Here is a 25,388-nt window from a genome sequence, read left to right on the forward strand (position 1 = left end):
TTTTATTTTTGTAATTTATTTAATATAAATAAAATTTAGAGAGTCAATTAAATATTTGATATGTTTTTAAAAATATTTGAAGTTATTAATTATTGTAATTTTGAGTAATTTTTACGTTATTTTAAATAAATTATGTTACTTTTTCTGTCTCAGTTTATGTGGCAAAATGAAATTTGAAGAGTAAACAAAATTTTTTGTATGATCTTTAAATATATTAAACTGTACATTATTGTGTACAACATATTTTTTTTAAAAAGAAAGTAAAATAATCAAAGTATTGAAGTGGGTCCAACATTTCAAGGAGAAAATCGTTGGCTATAAGCACGCAACTAGAGCAGACATGTCGTTCAAGAATTGCGTACAATAGAGCAATTGATTTGGTTTTGCTTTAATTTCGTTCGACAAAAGAAAAATCCTTATAAATATTATTGTTATATAAAGAGGTACTTCTACAATTTTATAAAGATATATCTCTATAACAACGATTAGCTCAAAAGTTCTTTACTGAAAAATTAGACCAAAGGCTCTTTAATGAAAAAGTAGCTCAATGGCTCTTTTGAAAATCAAAGTTTCCTTGTTTAAATGTAAAAACATTTTAAATTCTTTGGGAATACATAGTCCCCATATACTTTTGAAGAACTGAACTTTAACTTTACTCTTCAATGAACTCAAAACTCAAGTGTTAAAAAAAAGTTAAAACGTTTGTAAAAGACTTTTGAAAAACTGTAAGAACTTATCTTGACTTAGCTATTGACTTCTTGACTTGACTTTCAACTTGTTGACTTGACTCTTGACTTTCCTTGAATTGAATTATAAAATCAATGGTCATGATCTGTGATACAGAATATCTCATGATGTTTAAGAATGATTTTAGATAGAAAAACAAGAATCTTGAATAAGAACTTAAATAGAAACCTTGAAATCCTAGGTTGAAGGTAAATGATCAAGAAAACTTTTCTAAGATTCTTGAATTAGTTTCTTGAAATCACTATAGCCAAGAATTTATGATTTTCATTAGTACAGATGAAAATTTGATTTTTTGAACCTTTTAATAGTCGATAAATCGTTTAGGGTTTTTTTGGAGATAAAAACAAAAACAACCCTTTTTCATGTTTTTTGGCGGCTATTCGTGACAACACTGTGTAGGTTAGTAAAATAGTCATAACTTTTTACTCAGAAATCGAATTAACTTGAAATTGGTGGCGTTAAAAAGTAGATTTGATTACCTTTAACTAGATAAGTTATGGCACACGCAACTCTTAATTTCCTAAGAGATATGGTTATCTAAAGTTGACCCAAGTAGAATCTTAACAGCAAAACTTCATCGATAAGGAAGCTTCAAGAACACTTTTCAAGAACTTAAGGCCTTAAATTTCAAGAGTGAAATTACGTTGAAAATAACATGATTGACGTGTGGATGAATTAACCCAACACTATGGTAGCTCATATACCTCGTAGGGATCAACCCTTGACGAAATCCACAAGCGATTCTCGAACGTTCTTGACAAGTCTTGAACTTTCTTCCCTTTTCCCTTTTTACTCCTCTTCTTTTCTCTTCTCTCAAAACCTTAACTCTTTTGGTAAAAGTGAAAAATGATCTAATTCAGCTTATACCCCTAATTAATTACCAAAAACAAAATAAATTAATAGGGCAAGGAAAAGAACAAACTGCCCTTTCAAAATTCAAGTTGGACTTTCTTTATTCTTACAGCCCAACCTCCTCCAAAGGGCATGCATAACACATTCATATGAACTCGCAATCGCACAAATTCAGCGGTGTTGAAAAGATCATTCCAAAAATTATCTAATCATATCTGAAACTACAACTAAATCATTCTGAAATAGGAGTTATGGCCGTTTGAAGTTGACCAAAAACTTCATGATGCCCAAACAACCGAAACAAACAAGCACGTAAGATATGAGAATTCAAGATAGTCATAAGCTAAAGCAGGATAAATTGTTTGATCTGTATAATCAAAATGGGACTTCTTGATAATCCAGACAACTTAATTTGTATCTTTGCAACCAACAAGCGCATATATAAAAACCATTGATTGTATGGCACAAAGTAAATATAAATCCAGGTTTCACAAGTAATTTTTTTTTGTTTAACGAGACAGTTAGAAGTTGAGCGGGAATAAAGTATCGAAAAAATCTAACTTGAACTGTTTTTCAAAAACAAAATTTTAGGTTGTTATTTTTATTTCATTTTTGTTGGGGGAGGGGCTAGTTTGGGTGTAGTAACAAAATAAATTGATTTTTTTAAAAAGAAAATTTTAATTTTTTTTTTTGAAAGGGAGCGTCGGGGTATGGAATGAGGTAATAAATATTATTCTTCGAGGAAAATAAGTTTATTCGAGAAATATTTTATAAAATATTTAAACCAATTAAACATAAGAAAATTAAAAAATATTTTTTAAAATAAGAGATAAAATGATTAAATTAAAAAAAAAAGTAAAAATATTGGAAGAGTAAAGTAAATGAAATAAAATCAGTAGAAGTAAATGAAATAAAAACTCAAAAGTGCTTTTCTTTTTTTGGAGGGATATATAAGCGGTTTTGAACCAAAAGGCTATTTCGGTCATTTACCCATGTCATGCTAATTCGTACCAAAATTGTGTCATGCCATTTCGCAACACTCTTATACTCCGTATTATTTATTCACTTTTTTCTATTATACGTTTTTAAAAAATTATTAAAAAAAAAAAAGAAAAAAGAGAAGATAATTTTATTAGTTTATCTCTTAAGAAACTTTTGGAAATTTTATAATTTTGTTTGCATTATAAAAAAGAAAAGTAAGAATTATAAGGGTAAAATGAATAAAATATTGAATTTTTTCTCTATTATTTTTGTAAATTGACATGTAATTGCAAACAAATATTTATAGTAAGGTGGACCATTAATGTGGAATGAAGAAATTTAAAATTCAGAAAAAGAAAAGAAAAGAATTGATAAATACTAATTATGTTTTACATTAATTAGTGATTTTGCAATGCTAGATTCTTGTTATGAGGTAAAAAATTCAATGAAGCTATTTTTCCATTGAAAAAATTGAGTCAGGAGCATATCTAACGTATTAGATATGTTTAGTTCATGTATTTTTTCATTGAATAAATTATTAAATACGTATAAATATATTATGAGTAGTTTTTACGTATAGTAAATATAAAATTTATATTTTTATGTTATAGTTATAATTTACATAATTTTGTTTCATAGCAAATTTTATATAAATTCATTTATACATTATAATTTGTATAATAAGATTTGTATTTGTATAATTTGAAGTGTATAAGATAAAAATATATCTATTTTATACGATTTTCCCATATATTTATTGTGAACTGGGCTACTAAAACGAATTATGAGTTGAATGACAAATTTGTTTATGCTGAGTAAAGCGAGAGGTAGACTTGCATTTATGGTAATGTATTATACATCGATCCAACCATGTTAACCTTGAAAAGACTATGAATACATTTGTTATATTCTCAATTCTCAATATAAAATCTATTTAATGAGATATGTTACAAAATAAGTTGATAGAAATAAGTAATAACATTAATTAAAAGATGTTTCTAGAATTAATTAGTTTTCTTGTTAATATTTTTGATAGATTTTTGTTAGTATGATATTTTTATCCTTGACCATCATTTTCTTGTACAAATAGATTTTTTAAGTATAAATTATATTTTTATCCTTAGTCGTATCACTTCACTCTTATATAAATAAATAAATAAATAAATAAAATAACTAAATAGGTAGTACCCGTGCTAAGCACAGGCCCAACACTATTATTTTAACGAATTTTTTTGATTAATTTTAAATATATGCAATAATATAATTAGTTTACAATAAATATAATCATGCCTTATTTACGTAAGAAGTAGCCAAAAATTACAAAAGGTTTAATAATTATTAGAGCCGCCAATATGGGCTAGGCCCGTTGGGTCGGCCTGACCTAACCCGGGATTTAATAGGGTTGGGCTAAGATTTTTGTAGTCCATTTACGAAAAGGGCTTTTTAGCCCGGCCTGAATAAGTCTGCTCATTTGGATGGCTTGAGAAATATCGGTAGGGCCGGCCCGTGGGCCAATAAAAATTAATTAAAAAATATAATATAATATTAAAATTTTGAAAATAAAGAGAGTCCAAAATCAAAACAATTAGGTTATTATTTCTATTTAGATATTTATACTTTTAGTTGAAAAATAAATTAATAAGTATCAAGGAAAATGCGCAAGTACCCCCTAGACTATGACCAAAATCCCAGAGACACACCTTAACTAAACTAAGGTCCTATTACCCCCTGAACTTTCTTTTTTCTTTGTAATTTTATACGCCTTTTGTCTTATGTGACTCCACGCAATTGAGACGCGTCAGAGATATTTGAATGCCACATAAGTCAAAGAGGTACACAAAATTTTTTTTAGAAAAAGTTCTTGGGGGTAATACGACCTTAGTAAGGTGTATCTTTGAAATTTCGGTCATAGTCTTGGGGAAACTTGTGCATTTTTCCTAAATATTATAAAGATAATTTTATTTGTGAATTTGATTAACAAGCAGTGACATTAAAGTCTCATTTGTTTTCATTAAGATAAAGACGGCTGAATTTGAATATGCATTTAAATATTAAGATGTGTAAATCTGAATAAACATTTGAATATTAAAATATTTTCTCTGAATCTGAACACTAAATTATTAGGATAGTTTGTTTTCAATATATGAATGCACATATGAAAATAAACGTTATATCAAAAAAATATTATCAAAACCTTGTTAGTAAAAAAAATTTTTTCATATAAAATAATATTTTGAACATTTTTTACCGTAACAAGGTAATATGATTTATCTTTTAAGAATTCAACATCAAGTTACATCATTAATATGACTATTTTTTGCACTCAAAATACTTTGAGAATCTAATATAATGCAATTTAAAATAGTTTATATAGAGTAGTGAATATATAGTTTGGGAAAATATTTTATTTTATTTTATCATAGAAATTTATTATTGTTAACGATCAAATAACTAATACTTTCTTATTTTTTTGAAATCGTGCTAAATATCATATCATGGAGTGCTTATCAATTCAAATATATTCATTAATTTATGAAATTAAGTATAGTAAGTTAATATGAATAAAGGAAATTATAATGGCAAACATGTAATTAAATAAGAAAACAACTTTTATGAGTTGTTATCTAGTTGAATTAAGATATGAGTCTTATTTTTTAGTCTGAATAGTGTTAAGGGTGTCTTACAGATCTGATTCATTTAGATATATCCAGACCCATTAAGAGGCTTATAAAAAAATAAAACATACGAGAACTTAATGAACTGAATCTAAATAATTAAGATCTAGTTCTTAAAAACAAATATATTTAATGAGGCAAATCTGAATGATTAAGATTCAAACCACATTAATTGCAAACAAATGAGGCCTAACATAATGTAATTTTATTTTGTCGATATTTATGATAATATTTTTAAATTGTAATTTATAATTTAATTTAATAATTATAAAAAAATATAATTTTTTAAAAAGTGGACTGGCCCGGCAAGCCTGTAGCCCACTATTTGTGGGCTGGTCCGATCATTTTCTGGCTCACACAAAAAATGGGCTAGCCCGGCCTGATCCCTAAAAATGTCAAAGCTAGCCCAGATGGAATAGGCTAGCCCATATTGACAGCTCTAATAATTATCTACTGTTCGAGCTTCATACGGGGTATTGACCATGTGATAGATGATACAAGTTGATGTGTCACATGCTGATTGGACTAGAAGTTAGTTAATTAGATATTTTCCCATTTTTAGTTAGTTAGAACCCTAGTTAACATGTTAGATTAAGTTAAGTATGGTTAGCGCGCAAGAGTTGGTTATATACTACACCTATATATACATTGTAGCGGTATCATCTTCTTAATACGTACAATCTGAAATTTATTTCTCCTTAATTGCTTGATTTCAGTATTTTCTTATGGGGGCACAAGGGTTATGAGGCGTTGTTATGACAAGTTAGAGAGATACTTTGTGTTGAATGTTGATTCTGTGGAGTTGAATGCTGAGTCTATGGAGTTGAATGTTGAGTCTGAGGAGTTGAAAGCAGAACTTGAGATCGTTGTGGATGATCCTAACATGACTGAGGAGATAGAAGCAAGGATTGTGGAGATTCGGGTGAGGAATGACGTGATTGAAGCGAGGAATGAGGAGATCAATAAGCACGAGATGTACAGAATTGAAAATGTGATTCTGGCTAGAGATAAAGTTTTTGTTCGTCAGGTTGAACACATTAACTCTCCGACATAAATATCAAAGAAGAGTCGTCATTATGATGGTACTGTGATTTTACGTCAAGCTAATCCTCAAGTAAAAAAGACATCATTTAGAAAATTAGGCAAGAACGATTCAAATTTAAGTACGACATTGAAGTGCAGGAGAGTCACCTACCACAACTTATAGGAATTTCATGTGGTTAATATTGCAGTTCGTTTCTGATTTTCTATTGATGATGGTCTCCTCTACTAGGTCTAATGCTAAGTTCAATTTCTGATTTTCTGTTGTAATCATGAATCTCTTCTACTAGGTCTGATGCTTGAGTTCAATTTCTGATTTCCTGTTGTATTGAATCACTTCTGCTAGGTCTGATGCTGAGTTGAATTTCTGATTTTCTGTTGTAATGAATCTCTTCTGCTAGGTCTGATGATGAGTTCAATTTCTGATTTTCTGTTGTAATTGAATCATTTTTGCTAGGTCTGATGCTGAGTAAGACTGGTCAATGGAACGGGACTTACTGGTACCGTTTCGGTTCGTCTTGTTTTGGTTGCATACGGGACGAGACGGGATAGTCTGAATCGTTACACGGAACGGGACAGAACCGTGATTTCATATCAGTGTACTGGTACCAATTCATCCCATTTTTGATCCGATCCGGTTTACTTAATATATATTAATTTTTTTATATTTTATATAATTTATATTTATAATTTCTATAAATTATATTTTATATTTTATATAATTTCTATATATTAAAATTAATTACCCACCAGTAATGATGGCATCGAACTTCAAAATCGTCAACGATCTTTACCAAGACCAGAAGTTGATTACAATCAATCCACAACTAAGTTAAAAAGAAGATTTACGGGACTATACAACTATTAGTATTACATACGAGACTTAGTTGAAACAGAACCCTTCCTAGAAGGTGGCTGCGTAAACTATGTACTCTACTAATAGTTGTAATATGAAATTGTAATTTGTTACAAATTTAAATAAATTAAATTGATATTTTTTAATATTTGTAATTGTTTTATCGTTATTTCAATTTAATTTTTTTAAAATTACAAATTTTATTTATTTAATATTTACAAGACACAAGTTATAAATATAACTTATAAAATAAATATTAATGAATATAAGTAATAACTTATAAAGTATAAACTTCAAAAGATTTAAATTTTGAAAACTTTATTAGACTTTACTCGCAAACTTAACAACAACAAAAAAATTAATAAGATATCTTTAAAATAAACTTAAGTAAAAAATTATAGTATAAATTTAAAAACTATTAATTTATACTTAGAAAAATAAAATAAAAAAATTCGTAATCCCAAAAAATATCGTCCCGTTTATCCCGTTTCGTTCCATCCCGGTCCTTTCGGTTCGTTCCGATTCCACCCCGGTATATAGTGGAACGGGACGGAACCGATTATACATCCCTGTAATTCCGGTTCGATTCATCCCGGTATCGATCAACATACCGGTCAATAGGTTCTATTTCGGTCTTGTGAACCGGTTCCGTTCCGTTGACCAGTCTTAATGCTGAATTCAATTTCTAATTTTCTGTTGTAATGAATCTCTTCTGCTAGAACTGATGCTGAGTTCAATTTCTGATTTTCTGTTGTAATGAATCTCTTTTACTAGGCATGATGCTGAGTTCAATTTTTGATTTTTTGTTGTAATGAATTTCTTCTACGAGGTCTGATGTTGAGTTCAATTTCTGATTTTCTATTGTAATGAATCTCTTTTGCTAGGTCTAATTCTGAGTTCAATTTCTGATTTTATGTTGTAATGAATCCCTTCTGTAAGGTCTGATGCTCAGTTCAATTTCTGATTTTCTTTTGTAACGAATCTCTTCTACTAGGTCTGATGCTGAGTTCAATTTTAGATTAACTGTTGTAATGAATCTCTACTACTAGGTCTGATGCTGAGTTCAATTTCTGAATCTCTATTCTTTTTGCTGCTTACATTGATCTAGGTGTTGTTTCTGGATTAATGGTTTTTCATAACTAGTAAGTTGACTATTACATAAAAAATCCTGAAAAATAAGGTTTTTCAGATTCCCCAACTCAGTAGGAATGAGACCAGAAAGTTAGTTATAATGAAGGTACAAAATTTTGAGCTCAATCAAGTCACCTAGAGTAATTAGAATTGAACCAGTAAGATTATTATGGGATAGTTCTAGATGATTGAGGTTTTTCAAATTCCCCAATTCACTATGAATGAGACCAAAAAGATGGTTAGAATAAAGGTACAAGATTTTTAGATGAGTTAAGTCACCTAGAATAAATGAAATCAAACCACTAAGTTGATTTTCTTGTAGCTCCAGATCATTGAGGTTTTTCAAATTCCCCAACTCATTAGGAATGAGACCAGAAAGTTGGTTAGAATAAAGGAACAAAATTTTGAGCTGAGTTAAGTCACCTAAAGTTATTGAAATTGTTCCAGTTAGATTGTTATGGGATAGTTCCAGATCATTGAGGTTTTTCAAATCCCTCAATTCACTAGGAATGAGACCAGAAAGTTGGTTTTCATAAAGGTACAAAAATTTGAGCTTAGTTAAGTAACCTTGAGTAATTGTTGAACCACTAAGTTGATTATTGCATAGTCCAGATCATTGAGGTTTTTCAAATTCCCCAACTCATTAGGAATGAGACCAGAAATTGGTTAGAATGAAGGTACAATATTTTGAGCTGAGTTAAGTCACCTAAAGTAATTGGAATTGTTCCCGTAAGATTAGTATAGGATAGTTCCAGATGAGTGAGGTTTTTCAAATTCTCCAATTCACTAGAAATGGGACCAGAAAGTTGGTTTTCATAAAGGTACAAAATTTGAGCTTAGTTAAGTAACCCAGAGTAATTGGAATTGAACCACTAAGTTGATTATTGCATAGTTCCAGATCATTGAGGTTTTTCGAATTCCCCAACTCATTAGGAATGAGACCAGAAAGTTGGTTAGAATGAAAATACAATATTTTGAGCTCAGTTAAGTCACCTAAAGTAATTAGGATTGAACCATTAAGCTTATTACAGGATAGCTCCAGATCATTGAGGTTTTTTAGATTCCCCAATTCACTAGGAATGGGACCAAATAAAGATGCAGAGTTTCGAGCCGATTTGAGGTGGGATTTGCCTGAAAACTGATTAGACGACAAGTCAAGATATACAAGATTAGTGAGGTTTCCTAATGCAGGGATGATACCAGAGAGTTGGTTTACGCTAAGATCAACATATTCGAGAAAGGGGAGAGATGAAAATGGAAAATCATGTAGTGTACCACTGACACCAACATTACTAATATTCAACCTGTTTATCCGACCATTAAATCATATAACTCTATACCAACCCCTGCATGCATCACTACTTAGTGTCCATGAAGCCAATAAGGAATTATTTTTGTTTGCTTTCCATTTGAGGAGAGCAGTTGCTTGCTCAGTAGAAGCAAAAGTAACTGTGAAGAGAGTGAAAAACTGAAGCAAATAAAATATTTTGGGAACCATCTTAAATGAAAGCTAAAAGATTTCAGATGTTTTGTGTTTGGCTATTGATCATGAGTATTGTTTTACTAGTTCTCGAAATGTGCATCGCACGTTTGTCCCCTAATTGATATTAGAAAATTTTAATTTATATTGTTAAGTTCAAATCTCAGTCCTTTCATATGTAAGTTTAACATAAGAATACAACTCTGCACAAAATATAACATGAAAATCTTATGTTAGATGTTGGAGGTTTGATATATTAAATGCTTCATGAAAAAAAAATATTTTATTTTATCAGAGGAATTAATATATTTTAATTACTAAACATAACTTTTAATAATCAAAAAAGAAATTGTCTATAAAAAAAGATACATATAAAAAAAATATTACAAAATGTGTGGGTGTGTTTGATAGACTCTTCATTACCCCATTTATCTTACAAATTAAAATTTAAAGGTTATTAGATTCTTCATTATCTACATGTAATTAGTACATGAATATATGATGCATTAAGATCTTATTTGATGCATGAATTTAAATACAACTTTTACTTAATATTTAATTAATTAAATAGATATTGATATTAATTTATTTTAGAGGTAAAATAAGGATAAAATGATATTAGCTTCCCACTTATAATAATACTAGTTCCAGGCACGTGCGTTGCACGTGTTCCCCAAGCTAAATTGCATGAAGTTATTGTAACGATGTGTTTGTATGACCTCTTTGATATTAAAGACGAAGAAACCACAAATATTGTGAAAGAAAAATAACTATATGTTAAATGTGCGTACATTTTGGTTTAGTAATTTGCTGATGGAATAAAAATAGATCAACAAAAAATAGTTACAAATTACAATAATTAATTAAGAAAAATATATAGAAAACTTTCACATATATAAGAAAATATTAGGCAAAATAGAAGGCATACCACTATATAAGAAAACTCACATATATAAGAGAACTTTCAAATTTTCTTTTCAAGAAATCAAAAAGTCGTTCTTTTGTAATGGAAAATATATGTACTTTTTTCTTGTAAAGACGGTATTAACTTAACTAAGAGAAAAGTAATTAATTAAATTGGACAATTTGAACTTAAACTTCATATTAGAATTAAAATGAATTAAATGAAAGAAAATGAAGGATAGGAATCAAAGTCTCAAACATCTTTACATATTTCACCTGTAGCTAGAGACTTTTAGTAGATGAATATGGTCAATATATTAAATTAAGTGTATTTAATTATTAAGTAACCCTTCAATTTCTACAAATTTTATAATTTCAAAGAGTGTTATACTCTATACAAATTTATAGGATTATTCTAGTTATCCAACCTTAACTTTGTTGCTTCACACTTTTAATAGAGCTAATAATTCTATTTTTACTATAAAGTTTGTAAAATAAAATAGTGAATAAGGAAAAAGTATTTTAAAAACTATACAACTTACATGGTTATCAAAGCAAGAACAGTTATCAACCATGCAAAGACTTAAATCATAAAATTCAAAGTTTTATTGTGTACAATAATATTTTATTTGTAGTTATTTATTTATCAAATAGGAAAGACAATAGAATTTTTTTAATGGTAAATAAAAGAACACCTCTAAAGAATCAACAAAAATATTATAAAATGAAGCTAAAATTAACAATGTGAAAGAAAAAAGTAGTAACAATGTGAAAGAAAAAGAGATGACAACTTTCTTTATTCTCTTCCAATTATTCAAAATCTCTTCGATAGGATATAATTGAGGGAATCAAAGGATTGTCATGAATATGTCATTAACCCATTTCATAAATGAAAGGTGAAAGTAACAAGTATATTATTAATGAACATCAACAAATATATCATATCTTCATTTCTAATATAATAACACAAAATAAAAATTCCTCTTGAACCCATAGAAGAGAAATCTTAACAGATCTTAGTTAATCTACAATAAAATTATCAAACAAATATTAAGATACGATGAATGAAGAGAAGTAGCTATCATCAAAACTAAGACAACATATATCATGACATAATTTACAGATCAGAAAATTAGTGAAACACACAATGATATTTATAGCCAAGATATATAAAAACTCAAAAGTCAAGTTAGAAAAAGATCATTAAAATATCATTAAATCTCTTTATTAAAAAAGTGAAAGGACACTTTATATTTTATTCTTTAAAAATGGTTAGATTTCCAAAACTATTAAAGTCCAAATTCGTAGTTATTCTTTAAAGTTAAAACGTATGACTATAAGTATTCAACATATGTACTAATACACATAAAAGAATATGAAGAACCAATTTTGAAATTGTTGAAACATTTATTGTATTGTAGTCAATATGATACTTAGCATTTATTTAAACATATATTTACATTTTTTTTTACACAAATTATTAAAGAAGTATTTTCTTTATTTAAAGATAAAAATGTTTAATTAATTATATAGATGAATTTAATTAAATATTTTTATAGCCTTTTCATTTAGTGTAGGGGTAAAATAGTAATTCAACTTTTCGCTTTGGAGCTTTCCACTTATAATAATATATGACATGATACGATGAAATGCAAATAGTTATGCTCTCTAATTGAATATGTAGTTGCTATCTCCATATCAATATATATTTGGTACACTCTACTCACTCAGTTTATGTGTTTCTGTGACTTGGCCAAGCAAGCCTATACTAAAAGAACATATTTATCATTATAAAAGAAGTTGAGGCATGACTGAGCTCCCATGCTCAAAGTCCCATTAACTGGTTAAAGCTTCCACCAAGGACTACTTTATACCAACTACAGGTAGGTCTCTTCTCCCAATTCCAGCTGTATTTTGAACTGCATCAACCACCCTGATGATATTGGGGCTAGGTTTTGACTGTAACATTGCTATACTCGACAATATGATACACAAGGAGTAGTATTATAGCTCTATTGCGCGTCACATTTTACATACAAATTTTAAACGTTGAAACAGAGTTGGAAATTTCCAACTGGCTATCAAAGTCAATACTGTCAACTATCAAGTCATTCTTTTCATACTCAATTCTCAGCAGCATTTTTAGAAAGATAGTCTAAAGACTCGCTATGTAATTCGCTGTCTGGTGCATGGACATCAGTACCAAGAGCTAGTTCATTGAGGGAAGGATTGGCCAAAGAGACCACTCATCCGATGTAGAGTTTAATAAGTTTGTTCTAAAGAAGATGAAATTTTCCTGGCAAACAATAAAGCATGTCACGGATTAAATCGATACATTAGCATTAGCTAGCATACATAGAAATAGAGTAAAATTTAGGTAGACAAACAATTGATCAGTCTTTTTTTCATCAACTAATAAATTCTTGTCCATGAATCAATACATCAGCACTAGCATATCCAAAACGGAGAAGAAAAAAACAGCAGATATTTGCACGACTCTTCGGGTTCCACCTCTTGTCATAGCCCAGACGCGAGCATTATCCCTGCAAAATTTCTATGTCAACCACATTTAATTAATAATAGGTCACATGAAAATCAAGCACGAGTATAAAAGGTCCACCCCCTTTCTGTAGGAAGGTAGCCCACCTAGTACCACAATAGCACTTGTCCACCATTTCCTTAGCTAGCCTTTCCATGGATGGGGAGAACAACTCAGCACCAACAATCTTATTCTCTGGACGTAGTTTCTTGCATAAAAGGTCCCAACTTTCTTCATTATTTAGAAAACGAAGTTTATGGGAGAAATCTTAATTTCAGCCACGTCCTCCTTTCGAGTTGTAAGGATAACTCTACTGCCATTGTTGTTATCTGGCAAGGCTTCTCGATGCCATACATCATCAAATAGATCACGGAGGTAAGTTTCTTCACTGTGACCTTTGATAGATTTTATGATATACTGTTGAGTTCAAGCCAGAGAAAAATCGATATAAAAATAATTATGTTGAGAGCGTCATTCCTCATTTTGAGTTCAAGCCGGAGAAAAATCTTGTTGAGAGCCCACCCCTAAAGGTGATGAAGACTACATGAGTGGAAACCAAAAAAAGAAAAGAAAAAGTAGCTTCAGTTGCTAAAGGTGATGAAGACTTCAGCAAGGCTGTGAAAGATAAATATTCCCTCCGCTCACTTTTATTTGTCATGTTAAGTTTTTTCGAAAGTCAATTTGACTAAATTTCAAACTTAAATTAAATTACGTTAATTCGATATTTTAAACAAAAAACTTAGATATTCAAAAACTATACGAAAAGTACTACAAATTTATTGTAATACTTTGCGTGTCAATTTGATGAAAAAGTACATCATAAAATGTTATATTTTGACTCTAAAACAAAGGAAACTATGATAATTAAAAGTTAGGGTCATGTTTATGTATTATGCATAAATTTGTGCTATGTCGTTTATGGCATTAGACATATTTTTTGTTGTAATACAATAGATCATCTTTGACATGGATGGACAAGAAGGGAGGCCTCCACCTCCAATTATAAGTTTATGAGTTCGAGTCAACGAGGAGTAAGAAAAGTGGAAGCTCCGAAGAAGGGGTAGGGGAAAAGATCTCGAACAAATTGCAGATACTCCCAGGCATTCAATATTAGCAAGATTTCTAGGATGTCAACAGAATGACATATGAAGGAAACAAGCCCCTTATAAAACAGTAATGACATTTCTTTTTTTGACTAATAAGGTGGAAAGAACCTATTTAGTTGGCATGGTAATTTATAAAACTCATCACTTCTAACGTCTTTAGTATATACCACAAACTTATCCCACCAATGCAAGCCACTGTCTTTTTGAGCTTCATTGTTATTAAATGGAAGAGTCCTATCCAAAAATACAGCAACTGCAGCAGCTATCGTGGCGTGTGACATGAAGATGACAGACATTGTGTCATTGAACTGCAGTTCAGAAAGAGCAACATTAGTACGAGTTCAGTTTGTAACGATAATTCTGAAAAAATAATAGAGTTTAGTGGATGAAAATTTGTGATTACCCATCTTGACTTTGTATGAAGAGGACCAGATACAGAATACATGTGATGCTCTCTGAAGTATTGTGGTAAGGAAAATCCCAGAAAAAGAGAAAATCCCAATATGAAGTTTGTTCTAAAGCTGTTTAAGTTACAGAATTGGAGAAATCCAAGACCAGCTGATGCTGCAATTCAACCAACGGATCAAATGTCAACAACAACGACAACATACCCTACGTAATCTCACGAGTGAGGTCTTGTCTCGGGACAATAGACCAAATGCCATTTGGAAAAAAAAAAGTTGCATTAACAAAATGGTAAAAACGATTCTTACACATGTATCCGAAGAAGATACAATACATTGCAGCCATGATTGATGCAGGTATTGAAGCAAAGAGTGCTCCAAATTTTCCTAGCAAACAACAAAGCACGTCACAAATTAAATCGATAAATCACATCAGCTAGCGTACAGAGGAAAAGCGTCTAGTTTTGATAGAAACAAAATTAGTCAGTCCTTCTCCGTCGAATCAATATATAATACATTAGGATTAGCATACCTAAGATGGAGAAGAAAATCATAAAACCAGCAGATATTTGCACGACTCTTCGGCTTCCAACTCTCGTCATTGCCAATAGACCAGCATTTTCCCTGTGAATCATAGATAATTGATTGTTCATAGCCTAAGTCATAGTATGAGGGAATTCAGAATAAAAAGTTAGAGATTGTTACGCTGTAGCAGCGCAACCAGTGACACCACCAAAAACGGCATTTAGCATAGTCCCAATCCCCTGCGACGAATTAAAACTCACGAGGTAAATTAAACTTGATACAATGAGAATAGAAGAGAATATTTGATCTCACCAGCCAGCCAACACCCCGGCTAATGACAGAAGGTGGCACTGGTGTAGCGCTTCCATATCTCGCTGATGCATGAAATACACCAGTTGACTACACAACATAAGTTCTCAAAGTGAATTCAAGAGTAATATCCAGTATACAAATGAAAGATTAGTGCACCAAAACAGTTCAGAAGTTATTTCTAGCGGCCAATTTCTTTTTCACAGCATTAACTATGAAGACTGTGTAATAACTTATATATCAGCAGTAAACAGATAATTAGAGGTTCAGAGAACAGACCTCCACAGAAGCAACAAAAGAAGCGATCATCATAGTAAAAGCATCTCCAAATTTGAAAGTTGGAACTCCCCATAGGAATAGATATGGCAGGTCGATCCTGCATAAAGTAACGCAAGTTGCAGCATAAGACAGACACTCCAGAGAGACATGATAAAGAGATAGGAATTGCCACTTGGTGATGTGCACATGAAGAGAAATCTCACCAAGGAGATCCAGCAATGAGTCCAGAGCTATCAACGTGACAATTTGCTTCATTTTCATTCTTGTATGCACCACTCCAGGTCAAGATTGCTGCATAAAACCATATAATTGCTATAGAGAAGAGCATTGCAAACCGGTCACATATGGGCCTCTTTAATTTGAGATATGTTGGTAGATACTGCAAGACCATTGTTACATTCAGGGAATCAAGTGTGAGTAGGAATAGAATAAACGATACGAAATACTGTTGCTGCGACATGTCAAATGAGAAATCTACAAGTTAGGAGAAAGTTAAGCACAAAAAAGGATAGTGTGACGGCAAAGGCAATACAGAATAATATCCTCTTCAACAACCTAATGAATTAGTAACAAGGTACAATCCAAACTACTTGCCTGTGTGATGACAACCGTGAAAATTAAATGTGGTATCCCAATTTCAATACATTCTGCAATCTACAAAACAAACGTTACAAAAGATAATCAGTGAGCATATCTTCAGCGATCTGCTCAACTTGATTGTGACTGAGGCGTGGTTGTTATTACTGTTTTAAGCAATCTGAGATTCTCATCTTTACATTTTAAATCAAAAATCATATTTATGAGAAAATCTAGGATTAGAGTTCTCACCAATGGAAAGCCAAGATGGTAGAGCCCTAGTCCGGTAAAGGTAACAAGTGGTGCCACAGATAGAGGGCTAAGTAACCTAAATTATAGAATCAGATCAACAAATACAAAATCATGCAGCAAACAAAGTAGACGACGTAAAGTTGATGTCACATGCTCAAGAGTCAAAGACTGGAAAAAAGAAATAAAAACATATTAGCACACACCTTACAACATTTCTCCACAGGCCAAGGAAGCCCAGTAGAATTTGGAAACTAGAAGTAACAATAAGAGCCCCCTGTATGCTCCTCATTGTATTCATAAATCTCTGAGGATATCAATCATGAAAAATTGCAACAAATATTAAACTCAGAACTCATAATTTCAGAAGTGCAATGATTCAGTGATAGAACGACAGAGCCAGGATTTTCACCAAGGGGTTAAAAGGGAATTTGGAAGAACCCCTTTAGCTCCGACACTTTTAAACAACAAAAACTTAAAACGTTGAATCCATCAAGTTTAAATCTTGGATACACCCCTAGCCTCGGGAAAAAAAATAGAGAATAATGTTACATTACCAGCTCAGGATTCTGAAGAACTGACAACTTATTAGCCTGGATAATTGAGATAATTGGTATCAAGTATGCATATGAACCTCCCATTACCAATGGCAATCTGGTCCCAAATAAGGATTGGAGTAATGTATTCACACCTGAAGTAAAAAGCAATGTCTGTACTATTTTTGCCTTTTCATCCTACAATGCAGAAAATCAGTTAAATCAATAAAAAGGGTAGTAATATACAGGATCAATTATCTAGTGGCAAAAAATATATATATAAAATGTTTGACTATAGTCATAATAATAAAATAAACGGGATCTTAGTATCTCAGTTGGTTGGTTACTTAAACTTTCACGTTATCGGTGATGTCTCAATTTCTTTTCCCCTGTCTCCGATGTAATTTAAATAATAATAATAATAATACAAAGCTGATATAGAATAGAAAGAATTCTTACATTGCCACCACCCATTTGAGGAACTATAATACTTGGAAATAAGACAATATTACCAAGACTCAATATGTAATGTTGAAACCCCAATAACAATGCTTCCCCTGCATTATCATATTATTTGATCATAATCCCTTATTAACAATAATTGAAAAAGGAAACTATATCGCTCGTTAAACATAAAAAAGAAAAACGTCAATGTATATAACTTAAAAAATCTCGTAGTTTTTAAATTTGCACGTACCCCAAGGTGGTGGGCTATTAACACAATATTGTACATTCTTAAGTTGTTCCATAACTGGATGAGGATGTAATTCGTCAGCCTTTTTAGCTCCATTATTGCTACTAGACATGATTGAAACTTACCAGTTTAGAGAAAGTTGAAAAAAATTGGCGCTATTTCATGTATTGGCGTATGACTTTTTTCTTTGTTACAAAAAAGAATGAACATTACAAATATAATATTGATAATAATTAAACATACTGATATGAAACTAATTGAGTATTTTACCGTTACAAATATTTTTGGTCTTAGTTTTAAATAGTGAAAGATATGAATTTAATATCCATCCTCCTCATGTATGAAAAAAAAAAGTCCAATGATTTAGTATCTTTGTGTTGTAACTCTTACTAAAGACTACTTTTAATGTTAAAATCCTCAAAATTCTCTAGAAAGGTTAAATGGGATTATTACACCCTTGATATATGGAATCGAGGATCCTTATTCAATGCATTAAATATGCTTTTGTGATAATACATTTATACCGGATACAAAGTTTAAGAAAAAATTAAATAAAATTATATATTAAATATTTTTAAATTATATGGTCTTTAAGAAAAGTAGGAAGTTAAGAGCTACTAAAAGAAAATAAAATATGTTTTTTAAACTGAAGAAAAATAAAAATAGCACAACTAAATTAACATTAATAGAATATTCGTAGTTAATAACAAACAAAGAGAACTCATTTTAGGTTGAAGTAAAAGTCCCATTAGTTTAACTTAGTGAAAGCATTTCCGTATATATATCATACTAATCATAAGAGTGTTGAGAAAAATGTTTTTTTTAAGAAAATAGGTGAATTTCTTTAAGTATTTTTTTTATTTCATGATTTTTATTATCTTAAAAATATTTTTATATAATATAGACAAGTATTATATGAAGTTGGTATGAGCACGGGTTGTAAGGATGAAGGTTACTGGGTAGGGTGAAGATGAGATATGTTGAAAGTAAAGAGGGCATAATTAATATGAAATATAGTTTATTTAAACTTGTATTTTTCTATTTTTTTTTTAAAATTTATTTATAAAAAAATATTAAAAAATTGTGATCAATCAATCAATAATATGTGAAAACCCAAACTCTTTCTAAAATTTTTTTTAACGTAACATGTCATATTATTTTTACTAGCAGGTTATTTATAACATTGAAAATTCTTATTTTCAAGAAATTTATTTATAAATATTTTAAGTCACTTAATAACATATTTTTTAATTACAAATGATATACCTATATAATAAAAATGGACGTGTTTCAAAGAAAATTCTCAATCGAACTCGATAAATTTAATCTAAAGTTATCTCCGAATCAAGGTTTACAACAAAGAATTTTTTTTGAGTATTTCCATTATTAATCGATAAATTATAAATTTCAAGTCACGGGATAAAGTGAAAATATTTAGTAATTTTTTAAAAATAAAATGCATTTTATTTTTTATTTTGATTCTACTATGAATATTTCGTATTATAACGTAGGATAAGGTGGCAGACGTTGGATCTATTACAGTTAAATTGATGAACCAACACCGAATGAGAAAGTATTAAATTCAAATAAAAAATATATTTTCTTTTCTCGTTACTAATTTGAATAAGAATTTAAATTTTATCGATAGTTTATCTAAGATATTAATTATTATAATAATTTTATTTCAAATATTAAAATGTAAAAAGAAGAACAATTAATATATATAAATGAAGTGTATTACATGACAGTAATTCAAAACGTATTACACCAAAATTGTAAAACGATAACACCAAAATAAAAATCACGAAGACATGCTTTACAAGTAATCAAGTGAATATTATAACATCTTGGGGTAATCTCCTCCAATCACAATAAATATATCTTCAGCTATAACAAAAATATTTCGAATAAAATACATTATTAATTTATTTGACTTTTTTACCACACATAAAATTAAAGTATATGTAATATTTTTTTAAGTATTATGGTAATAATAAGTCAGGTAACATATTGAGATTTAAGAAAAAAATTAAAAATATAGATATTTTAAACAAAGTAAAAAAAAAGATTAGAAGAACCAGGGGCTGCTTTTCATCTGATATAACTTAATGACCACAATTTCTGACTCTTATTTTCTCGATAATATTAACATGTTAACGAACACCTTTTTATTTATAATTCTTTAGTCTTAAACTTTTAACATATTATTCTATCTTTTAATGACACTTCTCTTTTAAAATAATAACATGACAATTGACATGTGTTAATGGTGCTTTACTTATAAATACATAATTTCTTTACATATATATTGATTTTGGTTATTTTTTACGTGAGTATTAATTTAATTCAGCCTGTCATATCAAGTAAAGTGTACAAATATAAATCATTAATCATCTTTAAAATGAATATATGATTATGAAGATTTATTTCGTGCTTTCTTAGCTTTCTCAAAAAGATTATAATTTGTTAAATAAATTTTTGAAAAAAATTCAAATACTTTTCACGCAGTTTACAAATAACTTGGGGAAATAGTTTACACACAACTCATAGGTTGCTTTTCAAGCAACCTTTTAAAGTAACTCAAATAACCTACAAACATTTTCTTCTTTCTTTTAATTCATAAAATAGAGAGCTTAATCTATTTCTTTAATAGTAATTAATTAATTAATTGTATATATACATACCAATCTCTTTACTGATATGATACTAATTGAATATTTTACAGTTACAAATATATTTGGCCTTAGTTTTAAAGAAATTTAATACTCATCCTCCTCATGTATGAAAAAAATCCTGTGCTTTAGTATCTTGTGTTGTAACTCTTACAAAAGTCTAAATTTAATGTTAAAATCCTCAAAATTCAATGGAAAGGTTAAATGGGATTATTTCATCCTTGATATACGGTATCCAGGATCCTTATTAAATGCATTAACCCCTGGGATAATAAATTTATACTCGAAAAAAAAAACTTTTAAATATTATAATTCTAAATTAAAATACGTAAATATATTTATACTCTTTAATTTTATGATCTTAAAGAGAATCAAATGTTAAGAGCAGTTAAAAGAAAATAAAATATATTTTTCAACTTAAAGAAAAAAATAACACAAACAAATTAAAATGAATGGATACTCGTAATTAATAACAAAGATAGAGAATTCATATTGGGTCGAAGTAGAAGTCCCGCTGGTTTACCTTAGTGAAAATATTTCTGTATATATCATCCCAATAGGTGAATCTTTTAAATAATTTTATTTATTTCATGTAATAAAAAACATTATTTTAAAAATATTTCTTATATAGACCAGTATTACGTGAAGTTGGTGGGCATGCGGTTATTTTATCGTAATAGGTTATTTTATTTTTATTAGAAAGTTATTTATAACGCTAAAAATTCTTATTTTCAAGAAATTTATCTATAAATATTTTAAGTCACCTGATAAGATATTTTTTAATTACAAATATTGTACGTATATAATAAAAATGGACATGCTTCAAAAAAAAGTTCTTAAATCAAACTTGATAAATTTGGTCTAAAGTTATTTCCAAATCAAGGTTTACAACGAAGAATTTTTTTTTAAGCATTTTCATTGTTAATCGATAAATTATGAATTTCAAGTAAGAAGATGAAGTGAAAATATTTAATAATTTTTTCAATTTTTTTTCAATTATTATGAATATGTCGTATTATGACGTAGAATAAGGCGGCATACTTTGGATTTATTGAAGTTTTGTCAATGAACCAACACAGAATGAGAAAGTATTAAGTTCAAAATAAAAAATGTATTTTCTTTTCTCGTTACTAATTTGAATAAGAATTTAAATTATACTAATAGTTCATCTAAGATCTTAATTATTATAATAATATTATTTTAAATCAAAATATAGAAAAAAAACAATCATATAAATGAAGTGTATTACAAATAAAAGAAACTTATTTTGATTGATAAACATTTTTTACTTTCAATTTTAATAGTATAGCTCGAATAATAAGAAATTAAAAAGATGAGAGTTCTGCAATTTAAGAATCAGAAAATCAATGTATTACATGACCATAACTCAAAATGTATTAGATCAAAATTATAAAACGACAGCATCAAAAGGAATATCATGAAGAACGCTTTACAAGTAATCAAGTGAATATTATTATAAAGAAAAACTTAGCTTTTTTCCATGAGGTGCCACATGAGATAAATGTAACATCCTGAGATAATCTTCTCCAATCACAATAAATTTTTCTTCGGCTATGAGAAAAATATTTCGAAAGAAAGACATTATTTTAATTTATTTGAATTTTTTACCACGCATAAAATTAAAATATACGTAATATTTTTTTAAACATTATGAAAATAATAAGGCACGTAACATATTGAGATTGAGGGAAAAAAAATAAAAATATATAGTAACTTTTAAAGAAAGTAAAAAGATTATGAAGAACCTATAGAAAAAGATAGAAGTCAGAACCAGGAGCTGTTTTTCATCTGATATAATTTAATTACCAGAATTTCTAACTCTTGTTTTCTCGATTTCATTAGCATGTTAAGCACACTTTTTTGTTTATAATCTTTTAGTCTTTAACCTTAACATAATACTCTTACTCTTATCTTTTAATGACTCTTAAAATAATAACATGACAATTGACATGTGTAGTGATGCTTTACTTATGAATACATATATTTTTTAACATTAGTTATTTTTTTTACGTGAGTATCAATTTAATTCATGTCATATCGAGTAAAGTGTATAAATATAAATCGTTAATCATCTTAAAAATGAATATATGATTATGAAAATTTATTTCGTGCTTTTTTAGCTTTTTCAAGAAGACTCTAACTTGTTAAATAACTTTCTGATAAAAATTTAAATACTTTTCGTGCAGTTTACAGATGACTTAGGAAAATAGTTTACACACAACTCATAAGTTGCTTTGCAAGCAACCTTTTAAAGTAACTCAAATAACCTACAAACATCTTCTTCTTTCTTTTAATTCATAAAAGTAGAGAGTTTACTCTATTTCTTTTAAATAGTAATTAATTAATTAATTGTATATATACGTACCAATCTCTTTACTTTTTTTTACCTTATTTACTTTTCTTTTTTTACCCCTCCTTCAGGAGCTCTCACATTGATTCTTTTTTTTGAGTAAAACTCACATGATGATTACTATCCAAACAATTTCATATTAATACCTTATTTACTTACTAACAAATAATATGTAATCGAAGACTAAAACTAATTAAAAGTCTTTCTAAGGTAAAAGATTTTCAGTACATTGAATCTTTTTTTTTCAAGAGGCAGAGAGGGAACCAAAAAGAACAAAATTCTGATAGGTGTAGGCATGCATGAGATCCACGTCAACACGCGTTGTTCCGCAAAAGGCCCTTTCTCTTCGGTGCAATGAGATGAGCGCCCACCGCCTGATTGGTAAGCAGCCCACTGCCTCACCCCAACTTATTAACTCCAAAAAACTAAACTTATTCTTTTTTCACATCCGTTATGTTTTTTCTTTTTTTAATTACCAGTACATAAATTCATCCTTAAAATATGATGAAAAAAAGCAAAATGGGTAATTAGTAATGATTTTGAAGGGGTGTATTTTTCTTCTGTGACACTACTTCTTTTCATTCATAACCGAAGGGAGAGGACAGCTAGGAGTAAGGCTTAGGGTGTGATAAGTGTAAAGCATGCATACAAAGTTCAAAACTCTCTTGTAATCCCACATGTCCTTTATTGTTTTAAAGTAACTCAAACACGTACCCGCCGTATGTTTCCAAGTGTCATTTCAACCTTTTCTCTTGCTTCATGTTTTGCCCTTTTCTCATTGGCTTATATCACCCTTCTTATACCTCTACCTCTAGCCCCACTAATTTTTCCTCAACACTCCTCTCTGTTTCTCTGAATTTGGTTCTTTTTTTTTTTGGTTGTTGTTGTTAAGAGGAAAAGGGTTCTTTTTTTATTTTTTAAAAAAAATGATGCAGACTTTGAATCCTTACCCTTCAACCTCAAAAACAGCTGAGATCATGGCTAGATATAGGCCAATAGCACCAAAACCTGAGGCTCCAACTAGTCCTGTTTCTGAGGATAATCCAACTGGATTGCCCCCAAATATTCAAAAGTCTCCTTTCTTGAGGAATGTATGGCCTCAATTGCAAGCAAGGCCAACAAGGACAAGGAAGAGAGGAAGGACTGCACTTGGTCCACCTTCTATGAAAAGAGCCAGAGGTAATTACTTTCCTGCTGGCCAGTTTCCTAATTATCATCAGGTGGTGGCTGCTTCTCCTTCTTATAGACCAAATGTGGTTCCCCAGTTCACTTTAATCCCAAATCTTCTCCCTCTTAAATGTGGCTTGGGTACTTCTGTTACAACTCCATCAAATTCCATAACACTCCCTCTTATGGCTTGTACTACCACTACTCTTCCTATGCTAGTGGAGAAACACTCTGGAGAGGAAATTAGAGGGATCGATTTGAATTTGGCAGCTGATGGCCCTGAAGAATTAGATTTCATGCCCCAATTGCAAGGTCCTAAGACCCCTGGCCCGGTTGTTATAACCCCGCAGCCAGTGCGCCCAGTTGGGTCAAGTATTTCCATTGGTTGTATCAATGAGGAGGAGGCTCCAGATGGTGGTGCAACAAACAAGAAATTTATAAAGAAACCAGAGGAGGTGGAGGAAGAAGTTGAAGCAGAGGCTTTGCCAGCTGTCGTTTCGGACTCGAATAACAAAGTAAGGCTCACAAATGCAGCATACAAAGAGATGGTGGGTCAACCTGAGTGTTGCTGGTTGGACTACATGGTTGGGAATGCATGCAAGAGAATTGGTGGGGAAGTGATACTTGAGTTCTTGGATTCATCTTGCAGTGTGCCAATGTCATCTGATGGATTCAATTGCTGGGTGAAGATAGAATGGGGAGCTGCACAAGGGAAAAAGAATTCAGTCAAAGCTTTCTGCAATGCTGTGAAGTTAGCTTGCCAATCCAAAGATTATGTCTTTGAGTGGAGGTTCCATACCACAGATGATAATACTCCTGAATCAGCTGCTTCCAATATTTAAACAGTTTTTTTGTCAATTGTATATACAGTTTAACTGGTTTAAATGTTGTAAAATGCCGGTTAAAAACTTATGCAATATAGTAGCAGCCTATAGAAAGTAGGAAAAATTAGGGTAGTTCAATTATGTTCAATAGTTATTTCCAGGTTAAGAGTGTAAAAGTTTTATGTCTCAATTATCAACTGTAAGCGTCTAGTTTCTTTCCTTTTTTTCTCCGTCTGTACATATTTTACTAGTTCAGCACATATCAATAAACAAAACTGACAAACAGAATAAAGTTTTGAATGCCTAGTTAATGTAATATGCTTTTCTTATTGGAGAAAGATTATATGATGGCAACCAATATTATTGGCTGAATACATGTTAGAATTCCAATGATAAAAGTATCTCCATCTGGCAGAAGTTTCTAGCATCTCTTGAAGGCAACGGTGGCACGAAATATCTATTTTAGTCTCC

General features: G+C 30.1%; 2 protein-coding genes across 2 annotated transcripts; one reads left to right on the forward strand and one right to left on the reverse strand.

Annotated features, from left to right (window-relative positions):
• Window positions 1–14,180: 14,180 nt before the first annotated feature.
• On the reverse strand, window positions 14,181–18,374 carry LOC101253183 (putative nucleobase-ascorbate transporter 10). The gene is made up of 14 exons (XM_019213674.3): window positions 17,887–18,374; window positions 17,649–17,746; window positions 17,211–17,387; window positions 16,860–16,960; window positions 16,657–16,732; window positions 16,423–16,482; window positions 16,032–16,207; window positions 15,829–15,925; window positions 15,553–15,639; window positions 15,421–15,479; window positions 15,248–15,339; window positions 15,025–15,102; window positions 14,715–14,875; window positions 14,181–14,619 (listed from the first exon to the last, which is right to left on the reverse strand). The coding sequence occupies exons 1-14, from the start codon at window positions 17,993–17,995 to the stop codon at window positions 14,401–14,403; spliced, it is 1,590 nt and encodes a 529-aa protein (XP_019069219.3). The 5' UTR covers window positions 17,996–18,374; the 3' UTR covers window positions 14,181–14,400.
• A 4,962-nt stretch (window positions 18,375–23,336) lies between these two features.
• LOC101256871 (uncharacterized) lies at window positions 23,337–25,223 on the forward strand. Its single transcript, XM_004238036.5, has one exon. The coding sequence runs from the start codon at window positions 23,853–23,855 to the stop codon at window positions 24,933–24,935; it is 1,083 nt and encodes a 360-aa protein (XP_004238084.1). The 5' UTR covers window positions 23,337–23,852; the 3' UTR covers window positions 24,936–25,223.
• Window positions 25,224–25,388: the final 165 nt, after the last annotated feature.

The sequence above is a fragment of the Solanum lycopersicum genome, chromosome 4, assembly GCF_036512215.1.
Source record: "Solanum lycopersicum chromosome 4, SLM_r2.1".
In the NCBI taxonomy this organism is placed as follows: domain Eukaryota; kingdom Viridiplantae; phylum Streptophyta; class Magnoliopsida; order Solanales; family Solanaceae; genus Solanum; species Solanum lycopersicum.